Consider the following 25,707-nt stretch of genomic DNA (forward strand, 5'->3'; position numbering starts at 1 on the left):
AAAATTATTATTACTAATAAAATGCTAAAATTTACTATTATAAATATTTTTTCATAGGTCTTACAAATTAAGCTACCAAAATTTCTTATTAATCTTTCCACATTTTATAAACTTATATATTTTCCATTCACAAAGAAATTTATTACTACTAGTAATAAAATTATTATTATTAAAGTAAATATTTTTCATGGGTCTTACACTTTCCTTTACCATAGAAATAATCCTAAAATTCTCTTGATCATTAACTTTCAGGTTAACTTTTTCTGTGAAATTTTTTTCCCAGAAAAATTAACATTTTTCCATACAATATTATTACTTCAAATACTTTTTTTTCTTCTAAATCTGTATTAGTGATGTTTCAAACTTACTGTATTCAACTCTACAAAAAAACTTCAGTATTCCGCTCTAGCATACGTATTTAAAAGAAATAAAAAAATGTTAACTTAATTAAACTACTTTATATTTACCAGGATTTAGAAATTACTATAAATTATTTACTTTTTATATTTACATAATTAATCAGTTTAACTCGCTATATCAAGACTTTAACTGCAATACAAACATTTAACACCAAAGCTGTCTTTATCAAACTGTATCGTACCCAAAAAGGAAATTTAGGAAACTAACCATTGAAATTAGTTAGCAATTAAATTGTCAATACTGATGTCATTGCTTTTTCTGAGGATGCAATCACCATGTACACACACTCCACCAACCCACTGATTATTTTGATTCTAACTTCAATCATTAATTCTTCATTCGTTGAAGTGTCAGATCATTAGTTCCATTCTACACGTCTTATTTTGGGGGATTGGTGGAAATTCAGAAAGTGGTCCCAAAATAAATCATAATTTTGCTACCTTTTATTCATAGTGATAAGGTGACAGAAATGAGAAACGAATTCTACAACAATTTTCCGTTTTATTCAGCACCGTATGCTAAAAACAAAATTGTTCCACGTAAATACAAGAGAATTCTCCTCCATAACCAAAAAAAAGCACAAATGCTGAAAGAACGGACCTACAAATCTGGAAAACCGTGACCACAGGTAATAATAATCATAGCATCATTTCTGCTATAAAAACTATACACCTCGTCGATACTCCAGTTGCTTTGTGTTCTCCAGCAAAATCTGCCAGCCAACAAAGAAACAGGATTTAAGCAGTGAAATTAATGTAAAACTTGTTTGGACTCCTCTTAGTATAATCACAAAAGTGTCAGCAGGTTCTTACTTCTCGAATGTAGTTTGCTATTGCTTTGCAGCCTTCGATTGCCAGTTGCATAACATTTTCCAAAATGTCAATTGGTAGTTTAGAATCCATCTATAGACAGTAACAACAGAAATTAGTGCAAATAAAATTAAACTAGGAGCTTTTCCATTCTAAACTAGGAATATGGCAGGGAGTGAACGAATGAAATAAGCTGGATGAGAAAAGAAAAGCATTGCATGCTTTTCATAATAATGATAGTAGTAAATTTCTGATTAAAACTTTGAAGGTTCACAATCTCAACCAGCCTTTACATAGTGGCACGTGTTCGAAACAAATTTAACTCCATAATATCAATCTAAGAATGGGAGCAATAAACTGACTGATAAACTGTCATTGGAAAATATCTATGCCAGCCCCACCAAATGAAGTTACCCTCCCTCTCTGTTTTGTGGACCATACATGAATTTCATCCTATAATAAGGTGGCGGAAAGAATATATCAACTATATTTCTTCAGTCAAAATTTAAAGTATCAACAAAAGATCTGCAACTAAAAAAGTAAAAGATGCTGAACTGGAATTCCAAATAAAGAGTTACCAAGTATGATACTAGTGAAAATTAAGTTACACTTGATCAAACATTAACTCAGACTAAAAAGAAGATTTGTCATGACATAACTCCATCAAAGGTACAACAACAAATCACTCTATCAGGAACCTTCGTAAGAAGTATCTGTTGATTAAAAAACAACTGATATTTGAAAAAAGATTCATGTGTACAGCAAACTATTAAGTTGTTAAATCTGAGGCGAGCTTAGATAAGCTTCTTTTGGGGATTTCCGAACATGCACCTATTCCCTCGAGTAATCAAGGGTTAAAACTCTACTGTTCTCTCCAAAATCTCTAATAACAAGAAGTTTTTGAAGGAAGAGGAATTACAGCTTCAACACCACCAGACTCTTTACTACGTGAGTACCAATGACTGAGAGAGCAATAAAAAGTTTTCCTTTCTGTTGAACTAATTTACCTGGTTGACTACACAATAGATACAGAGAAAATAACAAGACATGAATTAACCTGAAGCAGTGTTACTTTATCCAACTTTGGCAGAATTCCTAGGGTTACATCAGGACCTCCAGCACTGTCTTCTACATAGTTCAAATCTGTACACATTCAGAAACCTTTAATAATTAGGGCAGCCCGTGCATCAGAAGTAGACAAAACAAAACAGACATACCACACTTGTATTTAGCCAGTTCAAATTTAGAGTAAAAACAGATATATACCAAGCAGACTTGTGCTGTTAAGGTATCCGGCACTGCAGGATGTTACAAGATCACGCATAGGGATCCCAGCATCGGCAAGGGCCAAAGTTGCAGCATTTATACAAGCAGATCTAGTTCCTATAAAAGACATGTCAACATCACCCAAAATTAATGTACATATTAAATGAGTAAAGAGAGAAAATAAAATGGCAATGACAGAAGAGAATCACAAGATCCCATTATCAAGTCTTAGTTACCTCCATCTGCTTGGAGAACTTGGACATATATATCTATCTGCAAATTTAATAAGTAAAACATTAGGGAGGACTAGGGGAAAGCAAAGCACATGACAAAATAAGTTCTTAATGTGTAATAAAACCTGAGATCGAGGCAATAGATGTGTCAATATAGATGCTTCCATGGTTTGCCGAATAACCAGGGAAATTTCAGTTGATCTCCTGTAGAATGAGAACTTCAAATCACGTAGTAAAAAATAAGAAGTGATCCTATTATCCTTCTGTAAGAGAACCTTACAATGAGAACCATATTAAAACTATGAAGGAAAAGCAAAACAGGATAACATTTATATCTGCAAACATTGATGGTTAAGCCATTCAAAACTATTCAGTGAGTTTTGGCCAAAGATTACTCAAAAAAGTCAAAGCTTGCAAAAAAGATTAAAAATGAGAAAAGGCAGTAAAAGGGTGCATGGGGTTAAGCTTTTCATTGTTTTATGATACATAACCCATTGCTGAGCCTGTAGTCAGCTATATCAAAGGCATGGAGCAGTGATGGACAAATTTGTAAGCACCAAAATATGATGTCACAAACTTGTTTCACAATCGGCAAGTATGACCGAATCGTTCAAGTAATAAACTTGGTAAGACCAAGTATCGTTCTTCCCAAAGGACTCACGGCCTAGTTTAGTTATGTGATTTGTTGATTAGCTAAGACTTACAAACAAAATAATTGGATTTTAATATGCAAGACGAAAAATAAACATGTATGCATGAAGTTTGATCAATGGCAAAGACAAAAGATAAACACTTTCAATGGAATATATGAATATGTTGTTGGGGGTCAATTTCATCTCATCCACTCTCATACATTTTAGGAATTCAACATTCAAATCATCATTGTTAATGCCACTCTCTAAAGTACCATTCTAGATGGCTTCTCCCTAATCACGAGTTCATACAATTCCTAGCATTCCTAATGATTAGTTCATAAGCGCAGGAGCTTAACGACAACCAATATAATATTGGGAGAAATTCCCCGGATCTAGACTTCCCCGTACGTGCCCGTATCGACAAAACCAATAATCATGCATTAGAATGAGTTAAACAATGCAAGCATTAAGCAAAGAGGAAAAACCCTAACTAATGATGAAAGAAAGCATATATCTTAATTCAAAGATGCAAGCATAAATTCCATATATGAGAGCTTCAAGAGATTACATTGATTCCCCAACAAACATACAAGGTTTAGTTCACCATATTCATGGTGAACCTAGATGAATTACAATGAAAGTATGAAAGAATAAACCCAATAAAGGTGAAGAGGTAGCCTGAGCATCCAAGATCCTCCTTCAAAGGGGTGGAAGAGAGAGTGTTTGCCTCCTTTCTGCCAAAGATACTAATTCTAGGACGTGCAAGTCCTTATATACTAATTTAGAATTACAAAAGATTACAAAAGCCCAAGTCCATAAAAGTGCCGCTCAGCGGTAAATACCGCTCAGCGGTGATTGCGCTTCACGTTTCTTCCCCTCAGCGGCCAGTTTGCCCCTCAGCGTGACTCCCGCAACCTCCTGAGTGCCGCTCAGCGGTAAATTGCCGCTGAGCGGTGCCTTCGGCTTCTACTTTTGCACTCTTTCTTGTCTTTTCTAATGTCATCTCTCTCCTTCTTCACTTCTTTCACCAAATTCACCTCAAAACCTGCACAAAAACACTTAAATCAAGCATAAACCTGTCCAGCTCTCTTATTTCTGAAAATATGGATAAAAGGCATGATTTCAAGCTAGTTTCTAAGTCTAAAGGTTGCTTTTAGTATCAATTTTAAGCATGAAAATAACAGTTTTTCAACTGTTATCACAACCCCAAACTTAGAACTTTGCTTGTCCTCAAGCAAACAAAATGTAACTCCATCTCCAACCAATTCATATGATGGTTCACTCATTCAAAATTCTCTTTTCAAGATAAGTAACAACTTCACTCAAACTTATGACCAAGAGTTCAATTAAGATGTGCACATGCTTTAGTGTTTCACAAAGTCATCTAGATTCCAACAAATGCTATTTTTCATGAATGATCAATCAATTAAGCATGGATGTTCATGTACTTATGGAATATTTCCTCACTAGGTAAAGTGTTTCACTCAACACACAAGTGTATAAGAGGTAAAGTGTTTCACTCATTCACTCTACTATCACAATGTCACATGAATCAACTTTGCCTTTCATTTTACCACAATCAAAAACATTCACAAGCATGCATCATCACAAGGACTTTTCAATGGCTTATAACGTGGCTGGGCTAACAAGAAAATTGGTTTTTCTGGATCACAAAATCCTTGAGTTAAGAGAATCATAACAACACAATCATCTTATTCATTCCCAACTTGCCTTTTTGCTTTTGCATTTGCATTTGCATTGAGCTTTACTTCTTTTTCTTTTCTTTTCTTTTTCTTATTCTTTTCATATTCTTACTTTTTAGCTCTTAGCTCAATGCTTTTCCTTTTTCATGTTTCCCCAACAACCCCAAACTTGAACATTTAACAATACCACATAAGATCTTCTACTTAACTCAAGGTAAAGATTTTCAATCAAGGGTGTTCAGTGTATGTTCAAGGCTTTGGGTTGAAAGGATAGAACACAAAGTGTTCTCTTTTAGTAGGCTAACTTTATGAATTTGGCCAATAAAAAGGGTTTTAAAAACACGGCCTTGATCACATGATGTAAAACAAGCAATTGATTCAATCATAGAAAACCTGGGCAAAATCATTCATGCTTTCAAAGTAATAGCATTCAACAATAACAACTCTGGAGCTCAAAACCTCACATATAAGCTCATTCACATTTGACATACACATCCTGCTTAATTTCACAATCACAATCATGATATTATGCATTTGTTCACAAAGCTTGTGAATCACCTGTATAAGCATTTAATGTGCACATCATCTCAACATCAATCAGTCAATAAGCATCATCAAGCATTACTCATCAAACAATCACAGTTAATAGCAAACCATCATAATAAACCAGATGTTCAATAGAGTACATCAAACCCTAATCTAAAAACAAAAAAAAATACTTACAAGATACTGGGTTGCCTCCCAGTAAGCGCTTGTTTAACGTCCCGAGCCTGACCCAACTTTCAAGGATCAACCAACAACATCATTGTGGAAAATTGTTGCACCTCTCCCCCTAGATAAGGCTTGAGACGTTGACCATTTACCACCCAGCTTTTCTGTGGATCATCAGCAGATGGATTAAATATTTCAATTGCTCCATGTGGATGCACTTCTTTTATCACAAATGGTCCTGTCCATTTTGACTTCAGCTTCCCAGGAAATATCTTCAATCTTGAATTGAACAATAATACCTGTTGTCCTGGATTGAAAACTCTATTCACCAACTTCCTGTCATGATAGAATTTCATTTTGTCTTTGTAAGCCTTGGATGAATCATATGCATGTAAGCGCATTTCTTCAAGCTCCAAAATCTGCCGTCTGCGTGTGCATTGAGTGTCATAAGGATCAAAATTCAAGAATTTCAAAGCCCATAATGCTCTATGCTCCAATTCAACTGGCAAATGGCATGCTTTCCCATAGACTAATTGAAATGGTGATAATCCCATAGACGTCTTCATTGCTGTTCTATAAGCCCAAAGAGCATCATCCAATTTGAGAGACCAATCCTTCCTTGATGAAGTCACAGTTTTTTCCAGGATTCTTTTTATCTCCCTGTTAGATACCTCAGCTTGTCCATTGGTTTGTGGATGATAAGGTGCAGCTACCTTATGCTTCACTCCATAGTGTTTAAGTACTTTCTCTAGCTGATAATTGCAAAAATGAGATCCTCCATCACTAATCAACACTCTTGGAGTGCCAAATCGTGAGAATATCTGCCTCTTCAGGAATTTAATTACCGTGCTAGCATCATTTTTAGGACAAGCCAATGCTTCCACCCATTTACTCACATAATCCACTGCTACCAGAATATATTCATTGTTGAAGGATGGAGGGAAGGGTCCAACAAAATCAATGCCCCAACAATCAAAAACCTCAACCTCTAAAATACCTTGTAAAGGCATCTCATGACGTTTAGTGATTATCCCTGCTCTTTGACATTTGTCACAATTCCTAGCATGATTATGAGCATCTTTAAATAAAGTTGGCCAATAGAATCCTGATTGAAGGACTTTTGCTGCTGTTCTTTCTCCATTAAAATGTCCTCCATAAGGTGAATCATGACAATGCCAGAGAATTCCTTCTGCTTCTTCATTTGTAACACATCTCCTCAGAAGATTATCTGCTCCAATTTTGAACAAATACGGATCATCCCACACAAACTGCTTGGCATCATGCAGAAATTTCTTTCTCTGTTGCCAAGTTAAGTCTTCTGGCATGACTCTTGCAGCTTTGAAATTTGCCATATCAGCAAACCAGGGCCTCTGCTGAATATACATGAGTGATTCATCTGAAAAAGATTCCCAGATTTCAGACTCCTTGCTAGTGACCTCATTGTTGACTAACCGTGACAAATGATCAGCAATTAAGTTCTCACTTCCTTTCTTATCACGGATTTCTACATCAAATTCTTGCAACAATAATACCCATCTAATCAGACGTGGCTTAGAATCTGGTTTTGTCAACAAATATTTGATAGCTGCATGATCTGTATAGACAATCACCTTAGACCCAATAAGATAAGGTCTAAATTTCTCTAGAGCATATACAATGGCAAGAAACTCTTTCTCTGTGGTAGCATAATTCAATTGAGCATCATTCAACACCTTGCTAGCATAATAAATTGGATGAAACTTTTGTTCTTTCCTCTGACCAAGGACAACTCCTATTGCATAATCACTTGCATCACACATTAATTCAAAATTTTGATTCCAATCTGGTGCTACAATTACTGGAGCTGACACTAGCTTCTGCTTCAATATATCAAAAGCTTTCAGGCAGTCTTCATTCATCACAAAAGGAGCATCCTTCATCAAAAGATTACTCAATGGTTTAGCAATTTTTGAGAAATCTTTGATGAATCTTCTATAGAACCCAGCATGACCAAGAAAACTCCTAATCCCCCTTACATTTGTTGGTGGAGGCAGTTTCTCAATGACTTCTACTTTGGCTTTATCCACCTCAATTCCTTTAGCAGAGATTTTATGCCCCAGTACAATCCCTTCAGTTACCATGAAATGACATTTCTCCCAATTCAAAACCAGATTTGTCTGAACACATCTTTTGAGGACAGTGTTCAAATTAGCTAAACATCTTTGGAAAGAATTTCCAAAAACTGAGAAGTCATCCATGAATACTTCAATGCATTTTTCTAAAAGATCAGAAAAGATTGCCTGCATGCACCTCTGAAACGTAGCTGGAGCATTACATAATCCAAAAGGCATCTTTCTATATGCAAAGATACCAAAAGGACAAGTAAAAGCCGTCTTCTCCTGGTCTTTTGGATCTACCACAATTTGATTATATCCAGAATATCCATCTAGAAAACAATAGAAAGCCTGCCCTGACAATCTTTCTAGCATCTGATCCATGAAGGGAAGAGGAAAATGATCTTTCCTAGTAGCTTTATTCAGCTTCCTGTAATCAATGCACATACGCCAGCCAGTAACTGTCCGAGTAGGAATAAGTTCATTCTTGTCATTATAAATTACTGTCATCCCACCTTTCTTTGGCACCACCTGTACTGGACTCACCCATTCACTGTCAGAGATTGGATAAATGATACCAGCTTCTAGTAGTTTCAACACTTCTTTTCTGACCACCTCTTTCATAACAGGATTTAACCTTCTCTGTGGTTGAGCACTTGGTTTATAGTCTTCTTCCATAAAAATCTTGTGCATGCAATAAGTTGGGCTAATACCTTTGAGATCTGATATTGACCACCCAATTGCTTCTTTGTTAGCTTTCAGAATTTCTACCAACTGCTCTTCTTCTTGTAAAGATAAAGAGTTACTGATGATGACTGGCTTTGTTCCATCCCCTTCTAAAAACACATATTTCAAATGTGATGGCAATCTTTTTAATTCTGGAGACTGTGCTTTGATTGTTTCTTCCTTATCAATTGTTTCGAATATTGGATCTTCCTCTGGACCCTTTTTCAATGTTTCCAAGTCCATCAGACATTCATCAATCAATTTCTCTTCTTCTTCATCCAAATCTTCACATGCATCAATGAGCGTTTTTTCCAATGGAGAAATGTTACGCACCATTCTTTCTTGAACCATACAAACTTCATCAAGTTCATCAAATTGAAAGCATGCTTTGTCATCATTTGGATACGTCATAGCCTTGGATACATCAAAAGTGACTTCTTCATCATCAACTCTCAGTTTAAGCTGACCATTCTCTACATCAATCAAAACTCTAGCAGTCTTCATAAAAGGTCTCCCAAGAATGATAGGAACATCACTAGTTCCTTCCATCTCCATCACAATGAAATCTACTGGAAATACAAATTTGTCAACCTTCACTAGAACATCTTCAACCACTCCATATGGATATTTAAGAGACCTGTCTGCCAATTGAAGAGTCATTCTGGTTGGTTTAATTTCCAGCCCCTGAATTGTTCTGCACATGGATAGCGGCATTAGATTAATGCTAGCTCCCAAATCAATCAATGCTCTTCCAACTTTCACATCTCCTATGGTGCATGGAATGGTGAAGCTTCCTGGGTCTTTAAGTTTAGGAGGTAGTTTCTGTATGATTGCACTGCAATTGCCCTGTATATTGATAGTTTCCTTCTCAATGTACTTGTGTTTCTTTGTGAGAAGTTCCTTCAAGAATTTTGCATATGCTGGCATCTGTTGCAATGCTTCAGAGAATGGTATAGTGATCTCCAACTTCTTAAACAGTTCCATGAATCTTTCCAACTGCTTTTCTTTCTCCTTCCTTGAATAACCCTTTGGATAAGGAAGTGGCTTTTCATACTCTTTTTCTTTCTGTCTCTCTTCTCTCTCATTTTTTTCTCTCCTCTCCTCTTCTTCTTTTTTCTTTTTCTCTCTCTCAACTCTTTCCTTCCACTCACATGTTTCTTTTTCACTCTCACTCTCATTTTCTTTCTCCTTTCTCTCTTTTTTTCTCTCCTCTAACACTCTACCACTTCTAGTCACAACAGTTTTACATTCCTTTCCAAGAGTATCATGTTTCATCTCGTCAACTATTCTCTCAACATAGACCTCCATTTTTTTAAATGCAGCATCCACATTATGACAATAAGACGCATTTGTCTTTAAGAATCTCTGGAAAGTCTCTTCAAGCTTTGTTGTTTTCTCAGCTGGAGTAAATTGCATTTGCCATTTTTGGTGCTCTTGAACCATTGAAACCTGTTGTATTTCCTGTGGTATTTGAGAAAGTTTCATGGTTACTTCTTCAAGCTGTTGAGAGATAATTCTGTTTTGGATAAGCAAGGCCTCATTTAATTGTAACAACTCCTTCTGACTAGGATCTCCTTTTTCAATATTGAGTTCGTTGTCACTAGTAGCCATATTTTCAATCAGTTCAGTTGCTTCCTCTGGAGTTTTCCATTTAATATTGCCTCCTGCTGAGGCATTCAGCATCATCTTGGTTTGTGAACCAAGCCCTCCAAGGAAAGTTAGGACTACTTCTTCTTCTTTGAAACCATGCATGGGAGTTTTACGTAACAAGCTTTTATACCTGTCCCAAGCATGTCCCAGTGATTCTTCCATGCCCTGCTTGAATGAAGAAATCTCTTGCTTGCCCTTAGTCACTTTAGATTGTGGGAAGTATTTATTTAAGAATTTTGTCACCACTGCCTCCCACTCTGTGAAACTTTCTTCTGGAAAAGAGTTCAACCAAAGCTTAGCATTGCCCCCCAATGAGAAAGGGAACAAGCTAAGTTTGATAGCTTCGTCTGGCACCCCATTAATCTTGACCGTATTGCAGATCTCATTAAAGGTAGTAAGGTGCTCATATGGGCTTTCGTGAGATAACCCATTAAATTGATTACTCTTCACCAGTTGAATCAGTGCTGGCTTGACCTCCATGTTGGCTGCATTGACTCTAGGTCTAGCTATGCTGTTGAAGTGTTGAGGTCCAGCAAGATTAGTGTAATCTGCAAGAGTTCTTCTAGCATTATTGTTCTCCATACTCCCTGTGCTATGAACAGAACCTTGTGGTGATGATTGTAAGAGAGTTTCTGGAGAAGGGAAAAGTTCTCTAGACGTTCTGATTCTTCTCCTCCTTCTACTCTCTTCTAGACCTTCAAGAAGTGGTTCTGTTGTTTTCTTACTCCTAGTTCTAATTGCTTCCTGCATACACAAGAAAACAAAACCCTAGAAAAGATTTGTTAGCACAAAAAGATATAGGAGAAGATATATATTCAGAAGATAAAAGATTCAGAAGATAAAATAAAATAAGATAGAATAAAATAAAACCTAATCTAAAAAAAAATAAAATCTTACCTAATCTAAAAGATAAAATAAAATAAAATCTAATCTAATCTAAAAAAAATAAAATAAAATAAAATCTAACCTAACCTAAAAGATAAAATAAAATCAAATAAAATCAAATCTAATCTAATAAAATAAAATCTAATCTAATCTAAAAAGATAAAAAGATAGAATAAAATAAAAACAGAAAAATAAAAACAGAAATTCAAAATTAAAGTCAAAGATAATCAATAATCACACAAATTAACCAGTTAAACCACGAGTCCCCGGCAACGGCGCCAAAAACTTGATGGACAAATTTGTAAGCACCAAAATATGATGTCACAAACTTGTTTCACAATCGGCAAGTATGACCGAATCGTTCAAGTAATAAACTTGGTAAGACCAAGTATCGTTCTTCCCAAAGGACTCACGGCCTAGTTTAGTTATGTGATTTGTTGATTAGCTAAGACTTACAAACAAAATAATTGGATTTTAATATGCAAGACGAAAAATAAACATGTATGCATGAAGTTTGATCAATGGCAAAGACAAAAGATAAACACTTTCAATGGAATATATGAATATGTTGTTGGGGGTCAATTTCATCTCATCCACTCTCATACATTTTAGGAATTCAACATTCAAATCATCATTGTTAATGCCACTCTCTAAAGTACCATTCTAGATGGCTTCTCCCTAATCACGAGTTCATACAATTCCTAGCATTCCTAATGATTAGTTCATAAGCGCAGGAGCTTAACGACAACCAATATAATATTGGGAGAAATTCCCCGGATCTAGACTTCCCCGTACGTGCCCGTATCGACAAAACCAATAATCATGCATTAGAATGAGTTAAACAATGCAAGCATTAAGCAAAGAGGAAAAACCCTAACTAATGATGAAAGAAAGCATATATCTTAATTCAAAGATGCAAGCATAAATTCCATATATGAGAGCTTCAAGAGATTACATTGATTCCCCAACAAACATACAAGGTTTAGTTCACCATATTCATGGTGAACCTAGATGAATTACAATGAAAGTATGAAAGAATAAACCCAATAAAGGTGAAGAGGTAGCCTGAGCATCCAAGATCCTCCTTCAAAGGGGTGGAAGAGAGAGTGTTTGCCTCCTTTCTGCCAAAGATACTAATTCTAGGACGTGCAAGTCCTTATATACTAATTTAGAATTACAAAAGATTACAAAAGCCCAAGTCCATAAAAGTGCCGCTCAGCGGTAAATACCGCTCAGCGGTGATTGCGCTTCACGTTTCTTCCCCTCAGCGGCCAGTTTGCCAGTTTGCCCCTCAGCGTGACTCCCACAACCTCCTGAGTGCCGCTCAGCGGTAAATTGCCGCTGAGCGGTGCCTTCGGCTTCTACTTTTGCACTCTTTCTTGTCTTTTCTAATGTCATCTCTCTCCTTCTTCACTTCTTTCACCAAATTCACCTCAAAACCTGCACAAAAACACTTAAATCAAGCATAAACCTGTCCAGCTCTCTTATTTCTGAAAATATGGATAAAAGGCATGATTTCAAGCTAGTTTCTAAGTCTAAAGGTTGCTTTTAGTATCAATTTTAAGCATGAAAATAACAGTTTTTCAACTGTTATCAAGCAGCCAGCCCCAAAAACACTACAATACGTTAGTGGATAGCAAGATAGTTGTTACATAGAAAATTATGAATGCAAGATTAAAAAAAAAATTATACTGTATCACATGAACAAATGCAATATATATATATATATATATATATATTACTAATTAATAATCAAAATTTATACTCTAAAAGTCTAAACATGCATTACCACCATTGCTATTAAATTCTTACCTCAGTAAAAAGATCAAAAAGTCCAATTTACAAATTACAAGGCACTCTTAAGATAGATTCTACTAATGCAACATTCATTATCATCCTAGTAGTCTATGCTCCAATACCATTTTGATAAGTATAAAACTACGAATATATAAAAAATAAGTGAAAGGTCAAAAAGAATAGGAAGTTAAACAAAAGCAAGTAAATGAGCAAAACCTGTCACCCTTTGATTTCCTCATGCGATCTCCAGTGCTAAAATTAGCCATGCTGTACTCACACCGAACCTATAGACATACATTGCACATAAGCAACAATTAAGTTTTTGTTACAATTCATATAAATACAGACAACATAACTTAGAAAAAAAAACTACCAGAGCATGGTTGGTTATTTGGCTTCTATTTTGCACCTGAAATGCAGAGAAGTTACTAAAGAAAAACAGCAAATCATCTAAAGCTCAACTACAACATCAAAGTTTTTTAAATGTCTAAACCAACTAACACTGAAAAAGGATAGTTAACAATCCTTAAATTACATAGACAAATTTTCATTAGCAAGGTAAATAATTAAACAGTACCTCTCTAGGGCCATAGACGGCAGCAATAACTTTTGTATTACCCATCTCAAACATGGCAGAACTGTTTTCAAAATAAAAAAACTTTATGGTCAAATGCTTCAAATGATATCACAACTTAATTTTCTAAAAAGCTAAAATTCATTTACCCATCTGCTTTGGATACAACACAATTTCTGCACGAATTTGTCGCATCTACAATATACCATAAAGAGAGGAGAAAAAGTTAAAGGCAAAAGATCAGTAGAGAAAGAAATATAAAATCATAGATTTAGATCCTCTGCAGTGAAGGAATAACACTTTAGAGGATAAACTGCAGTAATAGTCATTGAGATTTTAATAACTTCATAGTTTCTTATACATGTACATATATTTTATCGCACTCTTAAATACTAAATTTTTAATAAATAGTAATAACTTCACCTTATCCTCTAAAGTGCATCTCCTCATTTTAAATAGTCGAATCCCAAAATCATGTCCAAATCACAGCTGTTAAATAGGACTGAATTCCATAGGCCAGACCTTAAAATGCTGCTTTCAATTAGCTCATTTTGTCATAGGACCAAGTTCATATATCTTACTAAAAAAGGTTGGTTAGACATCCTTAGGGTTAGAACCCTCCATTTTCTTACTTTTATCATTTGGCAAACTACAACATTTGTAGCTTTTAAGTGATAGGTTTTAATGTTTATCAGAACTAAGGTTATTGACTGCTTCTAATCTGTTTATATGTTTTTTTGCAGTTCAAAATGTGCCCTTACACATTTCCATTACCCATGGCATGGCTCATCTATGTATAACCCATATGCAGAACTATCTGCAGATCTTATATATACTAATTAACATAAAGCTTCAGTAATTCATGACTATGTAAGAATTCATGTAGGATATTATTATTTATTAATACTCCACATTTCATACGCTTCATGAGTATTCTTGAAAGATCTAAAGGAACCTTTTTTGGAATGAATATTAAGTGAAGAAAAAAGGAGGAAAAAAAAAGCCCAAGAAAAAAATAATAGTTGTACCTCCATGGGTCTGCGACCACCAGTCGAAGTCCTTCTGGGCTGACGTATTCCATCCTCAGGTCAATCTATGGCAGAGACAAAAAGGAGACAAAGATGAGACATAAGCAGCTGGATTTTGTTTTATTTTGCTTTATATTCTTGGCTTCCAAAAAAAAATGATATTTTCTACTAAAGTTATTGAAACAAAATGGTGAGATTTTGCAGAATCTGTGTAAGGACTTGGATTTGAGTCAGCAAAAAGGGGATGACAAGTGGAAAAGATGAGAGGTTGAGTACTTTAAAATAAAATTACATTAGTTTTGAAACATTGATTTTTAACTCATTCCTCTTGTCTGAGAAACCATTCCTCTTCCTGCAAGCTCTCTCCTCCCCCTATATCTTCTCCCTTTCCCTTCTTCACACTGAACCATTAAATTCTCGATTAGGTGCTGCCCCAACGATCACAAAGTAGCGGGTCTTGCTCTTAGTCGATCAATTTCTCTAATCAGAACCGGTAAGAAAACCCCCTTTCTCATGTGCCCTAGGGTTGTAAGCATGTGATTGAACTTGTTGCATGCAACCCATTTCGTTTTCTTCCGTAATCTAGCTTCTATTGGGTTCTAAGATTCGTTTTCTATCATCAATTGATGATTTATAGGTGATTCTAACATTTTGAGAGTGCAAGCAAGTGGTCTAGGGTTCCTACTTGAGCTTGGTTGTCTACACTAGAGGTAAGGGGAGCTAGTTCTACTTTTGATTTTAGGCTTAATTACCTACTTAGTCCCCATGTTCGGAGGTAATTTGCTGTTTAGTACCCGGTTTTAAAAATGTAGGCATTTGATACCTATGTTTTGAAATTTGTATCAATTGAATCCTACCCACTTAATGCCGTTATAAATCTAACGTTTTTCTGACTGTGTATGTGATTTGTGGACGAGCGGTTGTGGACGAGCGTCCTCTTAGTTCGCTGAACGAGCCTCCTCTTCTGCCTGGGCGTTGGCTTCGCTGGACGAGCGTCGTCTTCTGCCTGACTGGGCGTTCGCTTCGTTGGACGAGCGTCCTCTTCTGCCTGACTGGGCGTTCGCTTCGCTGGACGAGCGTCCTCTTCTGCCTGACTGGGCATTCGCTTCGCTGGACGAGCGTCCTCTTCTGCCTGACTGGGTGTTCGCTTCGCTGGACGAGCGTCCACTGAACGTACTTGCGTCCACAGGGCGAGCGTTAAGAGGACGCTCGTCCACAAACGCTCGTCCACAAATCACATACAAAGTCAGAAAAACGTTAGATTTATAACGGCGTTAAGTGGGTAGGATTCAATTGATACAAATTTCAAAACATAGGTATCAAATGCCTACATTTTTAAAACCGGGTACTAAACAGCAAATTACCTCCGAACATGGGGACTAAGTAGGTAATTAAGCCTTGATTTTACTGTGTGGAGTGAATGCATGATAAAATTTGTAGTGGTTTGTGGTGGAAGCATGAACTTGGTTCTAGCTAAACTTGAAATGCATGTATGGAAGTGTGTGTTATGTGTATTTGGTGATTGATGTCTATAAACTGTTTGGAATGACTTAGAATGATGGAATTGTGTATGTTGGAACTGTTTTAGCGTGAAAATTCTGTGGTAGTGCTGTTAGAAAGGAAATAAAGTGTCTTTAGGGTCAATTTTAGGCCATTTTAGAGGAAGTGAGGTAGGGATTTTGAGTAAATGAAGGCTGCAGTGTTCCTGGACTGTTTGGGCAGCCTAGACAAGTCCATTGTGACTTGTTAGAAACATAAGAGTGGTCGGAAACATGTTCCAAGTAGTAGAATCAAATTTGGGTCCCTAAGTTGTTGAAGTTAGTGTTTTGGAGCTGAAAGTGAACTTTAATCACTTAAAAATGGTAGTAGGAATGCTTAGAATCAGTTGGACAAGTTTAATTAAGTCTAAAACGAGAATTAAGAGTCTAAGAAGTTGAGAAAAGTGGTTAGAAATGGTCAAAGGGAGGTTCTGTTACCATTATGCAGAATTCTGCATAATTCTGCAAGAATGCCAAACTGACCGTTCGTCCATGTCGGATTTGAACGCTCGGTCATGCCATGTGCTGAGTGACGTTCGGTCAAATGTTGGTTTGATTAGCGTTCGTCCTTGTCTGGGGAGCGTTCGGTCTTAGGGGATGATATTAACAGCGTTCGGTCATTGGTTTAAATAACGATCGCTCAAGTTATGGTTTAGTAACGATCGCTCAGGTGTTGGTTAGTAGCGTTCGTTCAGTTGATGGTTTAATTAGCGTTCGGTCAGAGGTTGAATTAGTAGCGAGCGTCCATAAGTAATAGCGAGCGTTCATGTTGGTGGCATTCGGCCTTGGTTTAGTTGCGATTGTGAGTGTTCGGCCTGAAGTTTGTATTCTTAGGGTTGAATCTTAAGCGTCCGGTCTTGATATTGGTTAGTGATCGCTAGCGCTCGGTCTTCATGTTTGATCGTTGAGCGTTCGTCCAAACAAAGTCCGCCCAAGGGATTTTGACGTTCGTTCAAACAGTGTCCGACCAATGGGTTTTGGACGTTCGTTCAAACAGTGTCCTCCCAAGGGCTCTTGGCGCTCGTCCAAATAGTGTTCGTCCAGTGGTGATATTTTCTGTTATGTTTTCTCTCATTCCAATAAGTTATGTTATTTAAATATTTCGGTTACAATTTATGAATGCATCTTCATGTGATCCAGATTGGTTGAAAGTGTATGGTTATAAGTGGTTTATGATGTACATTGTTGATCCAAAAGGAATATCATAAGATTTAAAATGGTAGGATTGAATCGAAAATTTAGATCTCTCGGTGGGATCAGTTAGTGTATTGAATGAATGTAAGAGGCTTCCATATGGGGGTTATCCCTAACACTCCAACGATCTTTCATTCTCACTTAGAGAGGATTGACGCGTGTGGTGGGAGTAGTGGGAGGTCCTAGGGTAGACGCTATCACTGGAGGTCTATTCCGCGGTAGCGGACTAGCCTTGTGTATGGTCGGGTGGAACCCCTCGACAATGGCTTTGCAAAGCAGTAGAGGCCATCACAAGTGCACAACCCGCCCCAGCTCTACATACATTCTATGTCCGGACGTGTCTAGAGTCTTAACATGATAGGATGCTTGTCTTGATGAGTTTTATGAAATGAATGCTTATGTTTATGATGACTAAGGTGTTTATATGTGTATGGATATTCTGGTAACTGCTAGATTGATTGAAAATGAATTGTATGTGTTGCATGTTTTGCCTTTCCCCTTGCGATGATCATCCAATCCTTTGGATGTGAGCAGTAGGTGATGATGTACCTTTGGAGCAAGCTTTGGAAGTTGAGGAAGACCCAGCCCCTAGTGCTTAGGATTTCTACTAGCTAAACAACTCTTTATTTTGAAAGACTTCTAGCCTTCATTTTAGCATGATCTGTGTTTTGGAGAATTATGAACTTGTACTTAAGTTTTAAAGTTTCCCAGCCAGACTTGGATAACTGTACTCCTTAATTCTATCTATTGTGTACTCTTAACTGCTTTCTATTATTATAATCGCTGCATTCTACATATATACATTGTTATATATTTTGGGATGTCAGCATGTGACACCCGGGCACTGATGAGAGTGCGGGGAGTGACGCCGGTGCAGGTAGCATGGTGCAGGGGGCACAGACAAGGAGCGGCTCCTGGCAAGGCTTCCGGTGGAAGGGGTACATGGATGAATCGAACATACACCGGAATGAGAGGGATCTGGAGACTATATAGGTATGGGACTATACCATTGAAGGATAGCTTAAAGGAATTGATTTGACTACTCATATCACCAAATGCATTTGCTTTTCGGTTGCCCGACTCATAAGAACTCCATGGTTCAGCGTGCTTAGCCTAGAGTAATTCTAGGATGGGTGACCTTCTGGGAAGTTTTGGTGATCTGTGGGGGCAGTCGACACTAAATAGGTTTAATAGGTGATGGACAAATTTGTAAGCACCAAAATATGATGTCACAAACTTGTTTCACAATCGGCAAGTATGACCGAATCGTTCAAGTAATAAACTTGGTAAGACCAAGTATCGTTCTCCCAAAGGACTCACGGCCTAGTTTAGTTATGTGATTTGTTGATTAGCTAAGACTTAAGAACAATAATTGAAGTTTAATATGCAAGACGAAAATAAATATGTATGCATGAATTGATCAATGGCAAAGACAAAAGATAAACACTTTCAAGGAAATTATGAATGAATATGTTGTTGGGGGTCAATTTCATCTCATCCACTCTCATATATTTTAGGAATTCAACATTCAAATCATCATTGTTAATGCCACTCTCTAATGTACCATTCTAGATGGCTTCTCCCTAATCAAATAGTTCATACAATTCCTAGCATTCCTAATGATTAGTTCATGAGTGCAGGAGCTTAAAGGCAACCAATATAATATTGTCAGTATAATATTGGGAGAAATTCCCCGGATCTAGATTTCCCCGTACGTGTCCGTATCAACAAAACCAATAATCATGCATTAGAATGAGTTAAACAATGCAAGCATTGAGCAAAGAGGAAAAACCCTAACTAATGATGAAAGAAAGCATATGTCTTAATTCAAAGATGTACTCAACAAATCCATATATGAGAGCTTCAAGAGATTACTTGATTCCCCAACAAACATACAAGGTTTAGTTCACCATATTCATGGTGAACCTAGATGAATACAATGAAAGTATGAAAGAATAAACCCAATAAAGGTGAAGAGGTAGCCTGAGCATCCAAGATCCTCCTTCAAAGGGGTGAAAGAGAGAGTGTTTGCCTCGTTTCTGCCAAAGATCCTAACTATAGGACGTGCAAGCCCTTATATACTAATCTAGAGTTACAAAAGATTACAAAAGTCCAAGCCCAAAAAGTGCCGCTCAGCGGTATTTACCGCTCAGCGGTGATTGCGTCTTCTTTCTTCCCCTCAGCGGCCATTTTGCCCCTCAGCGGTTCCAACGTCACCTCTTGAGTGCCGCTCAGCGGTAGTTTGCCGCTGAGCGGTGCCTTCGACTTCTCCTTTTTGCACTCTTTCTTGTCTTTTCTAATGTCCTCTCTCTTATTCTTCACTTCTTTCACCAAATTCACCTCAAAACCTGCACAAAAACACTTAAATCAAGCATAAACCTGTCCAGCTCTCTTATTTCTGAAAATATAAACAAAAGCATGATTTCAAGCTAGTTTCTAAGTCTAAAGGTTGCTTTTAGTATCACTTTAAGCATGAAAATAACAGTTTTTCAACTGTTATCACAACCCCAAACTTAGAACTTTGCTTGTCCTCAAGCAAAAAAATGTAACTCCATCTCCAACCAATTCATATGATGGTTCACTCATTCAAAATCCTCTTTTCAAGATAAGTAATAACTTCACTCAAACTTAAGACCAAGAGTTCAATCAAGATGTGCACATGCTTTAGTGTTCACAAAGTCATTTAAATTCCAACAAATGCTATTTTTCATGAATGATCAATCAATTAAGCATGGATGTTCATGTGCTTATGGAATATTTCCTCACTAGGTAAAGTGTTTCACTCAACACACAAGTGTATAAGAGGTAAAGTGTTTCACTCATTCACTCCACTATCACAATGTCACATGAATCAACTTTGCCTTTCATTTAACCACAATCAAATACATTCACAAGCATGCATCATCACAAGGACTTTTCAATGGCTTATAATGTGGCTGGGCTAACAAGAAAATTGGTTTTTCTGGATCACAAAATCCTTGAGTTAAGAGAATCATAACAACACAATCTTCTTATTCATTCCCAACTTTCTTTTGCCTTTGCTTTTGCATTTGCATTGAGCTTTGCTTCTTTTTCTTTTCTTTTCTTTGCATATTCTTACTTTTTAGCTGTTAGCTCAATGCTTTTTCCTTTTTCATGTTTCCCCAATAACCCCAAACTTGAACATTTAACAATACCACACAAGATCTTCTACTTAACTCAAGGTAAAGATTTTCAATCAAGGGTGTTCAGTGTATATTTAAGGCTAAGGGTTCAAAGGATAGAACACAACGTGTTCTCTTTTAGAAGGCTAACTTTATGAATTTGGCCAATAAAAAGGGTTTCAAAAACACGGCCTTTGATCATATGATGCAAAACAAGCAATTGATTCAATCATAGAAAACCTGGGCAAAGTCATTCATGCTTTCAAAGTAATAGCATTCAACAATAACAACTCTGGAGCTCAAAACCTCACATATAAGCTCATTCACATTTGACATGCACATCCTGCTTAATTTCACAATCACAATCATGATATTATGCATTTGTTCACAAAGCTTGTGAATCACCTGTATAAGCATTTTAATGTGCACATCATCTCAACATCAATCAATCAATAAGCATCATCAAGCATTACTTATCACACAATCACAGTTAATAGCAAACCATCATAACAAACCAGGTGTTCAATAGAGTACATCAAACCCTAATCTAAAAACAAAAACAAATAAGTTCAGAAAACTTAAACCACAAAAGCATAATCATATGATAGCATTCATCAGTAAATGCTATCTCAGCTCCTCATCAGTCCGAGCTCTCTGTATCTTCCTCTTCTCTCATCATCATCTCATCAAATGCATCCTCCTCCTCAGCTTCATCTTCATCCATATCTCGGCTGAAGCTTCAGCTGCTCAGCTCCTCCATGCCATGGTTCTTCTGGCCAAGCTACCACATTATGGAATTCATCCATAGTCCACCTGTGTGCTGGAGGGGTATCATACATCCCCACTATCATCTCAGCCGTGGCCACCTGCCCTCTGTGGATGGACTGCAACTGAGCACCTATAAGAGACATATACATGTCCCTCATCTGGAATGGTTCTGCCTCATGAGTATCAGCAGAAGTCCTGCTCTGTGCTGGCCTTCTCTCTCTACGAGCCTGGCGTGGTGGCACTGGCTGGGCTGCCTCCTCACCTCCACAGTACTGTCTGTAATAGGCCTCATCTATAGCTTTTCTTGGCCTCTCAAATGGTGGAACAGAAGTGTCCACCCCAGCTAGCTTGCAAAGGTGAGTGATCAAAGAAGGATGTCCCAGTGGTGCTTTGTTGTTTGAGGTGTTAGCACACACACTAATCTCATCAGCTATCACCTGCCCAATATTAACATTCAAGTTTCTGATAGCACAGTAGATGAAGAGTGCCCTGCTGAGAGTAATATCTGACACATGTGAACATGGCTGAATGTTGGCATGAGAAAATGCCATCCAATACTTTGCAAGAGGAGTCAAATCTGTCCTCCTAATATTAACCACTGAGCCAGATCTATTCCTTTGGAAGTGTCCTCCAGGTATGCACAATACTCTCTCAACATCCTCAAAGTCAGCACCTTCCTCCATGCTAAGAGCAAACTGGCATTGCTCACCAGCCCACACAGTATCCAGAAAGTTATTGATGGAGTCAGGATCATACCTGATAGCATGGCCTCTAACATAGCCCAAATAATTCTCAGCTGGATAATCACCAATCTTCTTTGCATTGGTGTAGAATTCTTTCACCACAGCTATGTTGGCAGGTGATGGATAAGTGGCTAGCTTCCCCAATCATTCCCTAACACTTGCTCTCCAAATTGAGGAGCAAAGTTAGGTATCATTCCAACCTTTCTCTCCATTAGAAGTCTCCTGTCCTGAACCACCCTAAAGTGCTTCTCATGTTTCCTAGAGAGGAACCTGCCATTATGGGGCTGCTCTGGTTCCTTTTCCTTTCTCTTGGTTGCCATGGTTTTCAATCTCTTTCCTGAAGAGGATGCCATTCCTGCATTCAAACATAAATCCAAAACCACAGAACATGATGTTAATCATTAGTAAACACAAAACAAAACTCCTTTTGAAGCTAAACCACCGCTGAGGGCCAGAATTTCCCCTCAGCGCCACCAGTGCCACATTCAAACACGCAACAAACCAAAGAAAAAGCAAATCTGGCAGAGTGCCGCTCAGCGGTAAATGCCGCTCAGCGGTGATCTGCAGATTTTTGCAAATCTCGTTTTTAAACTGTCCTAACTCCACCCAAATGCAATTTTCAGTTTTCCAGTTCATAATCAAGCAGTTTAATCGGTTCAAACATCAAATATATCATCAAATCATGCATAGAAATCAAAACCCCTAAATATTCATGCTTTGACAATCACATCAATTTCAAGAACCCTAGAATGAACAAAATGCATTTTACTTACTTGGGTGGAGATGCTAGATGATATGAGAATGCTTCCAAACTAGAATGCTCTCTTCCAACCCCAAACTTTGATAGCACACTAGTGTAAAAGTGAGTGGAAGAGAAATTTTCTAAAGAGGGAAGAGTAAAAAGATGTGGGAAACCTAAGAGGAATATGTGGGAGTCTTAGTGCAGAGAAGAGCTTGAAAGAATGTAAAAACGCGCAGCTTAGGGTTTAAAAATACCCCAATGGGCTCGGGTTCCGCTAAGGGGAACTTAAGCCCATCTGCGATAGTACCGCTCAGCGGTAATTGCCGCTCAGCGGCACTTTCGTGATGTGCCCTTCTCCTTCTTTTCTTGACCTACGTGCCTTCCTAGCATACCCCTCATAGGTTCCCTGCAATTCAATGTTAAAAATGCTTATGCAAATCCTAAAAATAAACAAACAGAAAACAATCAATCAACTGGGTTGCCTCCCAGGTAGCGCTTGTTTAACGTCACGAGCCTGACCCAAATCCACCAACACCCATCAGTAGGTGTTTCAACTTACCAGCACCCATCAGTAGGTGCAAAATTTCTCACCAACACCCATCAGTAGGTGTTACAAACCTAACATCCTTCAGTAGATGCTGGATCCAACAAAAATATTTACAAAACTAATGTTCACAAATTAAAATTACAAAACCAAATCAAAAGTTTTTAAATCACTGGGTTGCCTCCCAGCAAGCGCTCTTTTAATGTCATTAGCTTGACCCAGTAAAGCTCAAGTTCCTTCTTCTTTTTCTTCTTCTTCCTACTGAACTTCTTCAGAAATTTGATCAAACCAGGAACCTGTTGCAGTGTCTCAATCATAGGAACTTTAATCTCCAATTTCTTGAAGATTTCCATGAAGCACTTAAATTTCTTTTCCTTCCTATGATTCTTCTTTAGATGAGGATGTGATTTTTCATGTGATTTCTTCTTCTTTCCTCTCATCTTCTTTTTCTTCCTTTTTCTCTCCCTAAATTTTCTCTTTTTCTCTTCTTTTATTTTTTTCTTCCTTTCTCTTTTTCTCCTCAACTTCTTTATCTTCACACAAATTTTCTTTCTCTCTTCTCTCTCAACCAATTCTTTTTCTTTTTCTTCATCTTTATCTTTCTCACTCAACTCTTCTTTCTCTTTTCTCTCTACCCTTTCCTCATCTCCCTCTAATTTTTCCTCATCAAGAATCTTGTCACTTTCAGTGATAATGACTTGCCCTTCCTCCTTAAGGTTAACATCAGTATTAACATCATCATTTAATATCTGACTAATGTGACGAAGTTGCATCTCCATTCTTTTACATGATTCTTCAATGCTTTTCTGAGTAGAGTCGGAATTTTTCAAAAATCGTTGAAGGGTGTCCTCCAACCTATCCAAACTTCCTGATAGAAAGGGTTGTTGCTGCCATTGTTGTTGTGGTTGGTTCTCAAATTGTCCAGCAGCTTGCCAAAATTGGCTTTGATCCATGCTTGAGTGAGGTTCCCACCATTGGTTGAGATTACTTTGGTAGAATTGAGTGCCCCTATAGTTAAACTCTTGACCAAATTGCATTCTGCAGACATTAGGCACAAAACCCTAAAAACAATTGTTAGCACAAAAAGATAGAGAAAAGAAAAAAATCAAAGGATATAATTGAAAAGATAAGAAGATAGGAAATAAAAACAGAAAAATAAAAACATAAAAATAAAATAAAATAAAATACAAAAAACAGAAAATAAAATAAAATAAAATAAAATATAATCTAATCAAATAAAATAAAATCAAATAAAAACCGAAAAATAAAAAACAGAAAATAAAAACAGAAAACAGAAAAACAGAAAACAGAAAAATAAAATAAAATCAAATAAAATACAAACTGAAAAATATAAACAGAAAAATAAAATAAAATAAAAATTCGAAATTAAAATAAAATCTAATCTAAAAAGATAAAAATAAAATCTAACCTAAAGGATAAAAATAAAATCTAAAAAGATAAAATAATAAAAACAGAAAAAATAAAACAGAAATTCAAAATTAAAGTCAAAGATAATCAATAATCACACAAATTAACCAGTTAAACCACGAATCCCCGGCAACGGCGCCAAAAACTTGATGGACAAATTTGTAGCACCAAAATATGATGTCACAAACTTGTTTCACAATCGGCAAGTATGACCGAATCGTTTCAAGTAATAAACTTGGTAAGACCAAGTATCGTTCTCCCAAAGGACTCACGGCCTAGTTTAGTTATGTGATTTGTTGATTAGCTAAGACTTAAGAACACAATAATTGAAGTTTAATATGCAAAGACGAAAATTAAATATGTATGCATGAATTGATCAATGACAAAGACAAAAGATAAACACTTTCAAGGAAATATATGAATGAATATGTTGTTGGGGGTCAATTTCATCTCATCCACTCTCATATATTTTAGGAATTCAACATTCAAATCATCATTGTTAATGCCACTCTCTAATGTACCATTCTAGATGGCTTCTCCCTAATCATAGTTCATACAATTCCTAGCATTCCTAATGATTAGTTCATGAGTGCAGGAGCTTAAAGGCAACCAATATAATATTGTCAGTATAATATTGGGAGAAATTCCCCGGATCTAGATTTCCCCGTACGTGTCCGTATCAACAAAACCAATAATCATGCATTAGAATGAGTTAAACAATGCAAGCATTGAGCAAAGAGGAAAAACCCTAACTAATGATGAAAGAAAGCATATGTCTTAATTCAAAGATGTATTCAACAAATCCATATATGAGAGCTTCAAGAGATTACTTTGATTCCCCAACAAACATACAAGGTTTAGTTCACCATATTCATGGTGAACCTAGATGAATTACAATGAAAGTATGAAAGAATAAACCCAATAAAGTGGAAGAGGTAGCCTGAGCATCCAAGATCCTCCTTCAAAGGGGTGAAAGAGAGAGTGTTTGCCTCGTTTCTGCCAAAGATCCTAACTATAGGACGTGCAAGCCCTTATATACTAATCTAGAGTTACAAAAGATTACAAAAGTCCAACCCA

General features: G+C 36.9%; 1 protein-coding gene across 1 annotated transcript in view; it reads right to left on the minus strand.

The window, feature by feature from the left end:
• Window positions 1-1,084: 1,084 nt before the first annotated feature.
• Window positions 1,085-25,707, minus strand: part of LOC148195776 (exosome complex component RRP41 homolog) — a 47,865-nt gene continuing 23,242 nt past the window's right edge. Inside the window, exons 5-12 of the mRNA XM_088095287.1 lie at window positions 13,302-13,337; window positions 13,145-13,212; window positions 2,854-2,932; window positions 2,732-2,768; window positions 2,496-2,612; window positions 2,287-2,372; window positions 1,233-1,322; window positions 1,085-1,132 (exon numbers count right to left, since the gene is read on the minus strand). Of these exons, the coding sequence (XP_087951413.1) occupies window positions 1,085-1,132; window positions 1,233-1,322; window positions 2,287-2,372; window positions 2,496-2,612; window positions 2,732-2,768; window positions 2,854-2,932; window positions 13,145-13,212; window positions 13,302-13,337 (561 nt within the window). The remainder of the gene's footprint in view (window positions 1,133-1,232; window positions 1,323-2,286; window positions 2,373-2,495; window positions 2,613-2,731; window positions 2,769-2,853; window positions 2,933-13,144; window positions 13,213-13,301; window positions 13,338-25,707) is intronic.

This window comes from Vigna umbellata, chromosome 7 (assembly GCF_029865625.1).
Source record: "Vigna umbellata cultivar VRB3 chromosome 7, Vumbellata_1.0, whole genome shotgun sequence".
Classification (NCBI taxonomy): Eukaryota; Viridiplantae; Streptophyta; class Magnoliopsida; order Fabales; family Fabaceae; genus Vigna; species Vigna umbellata.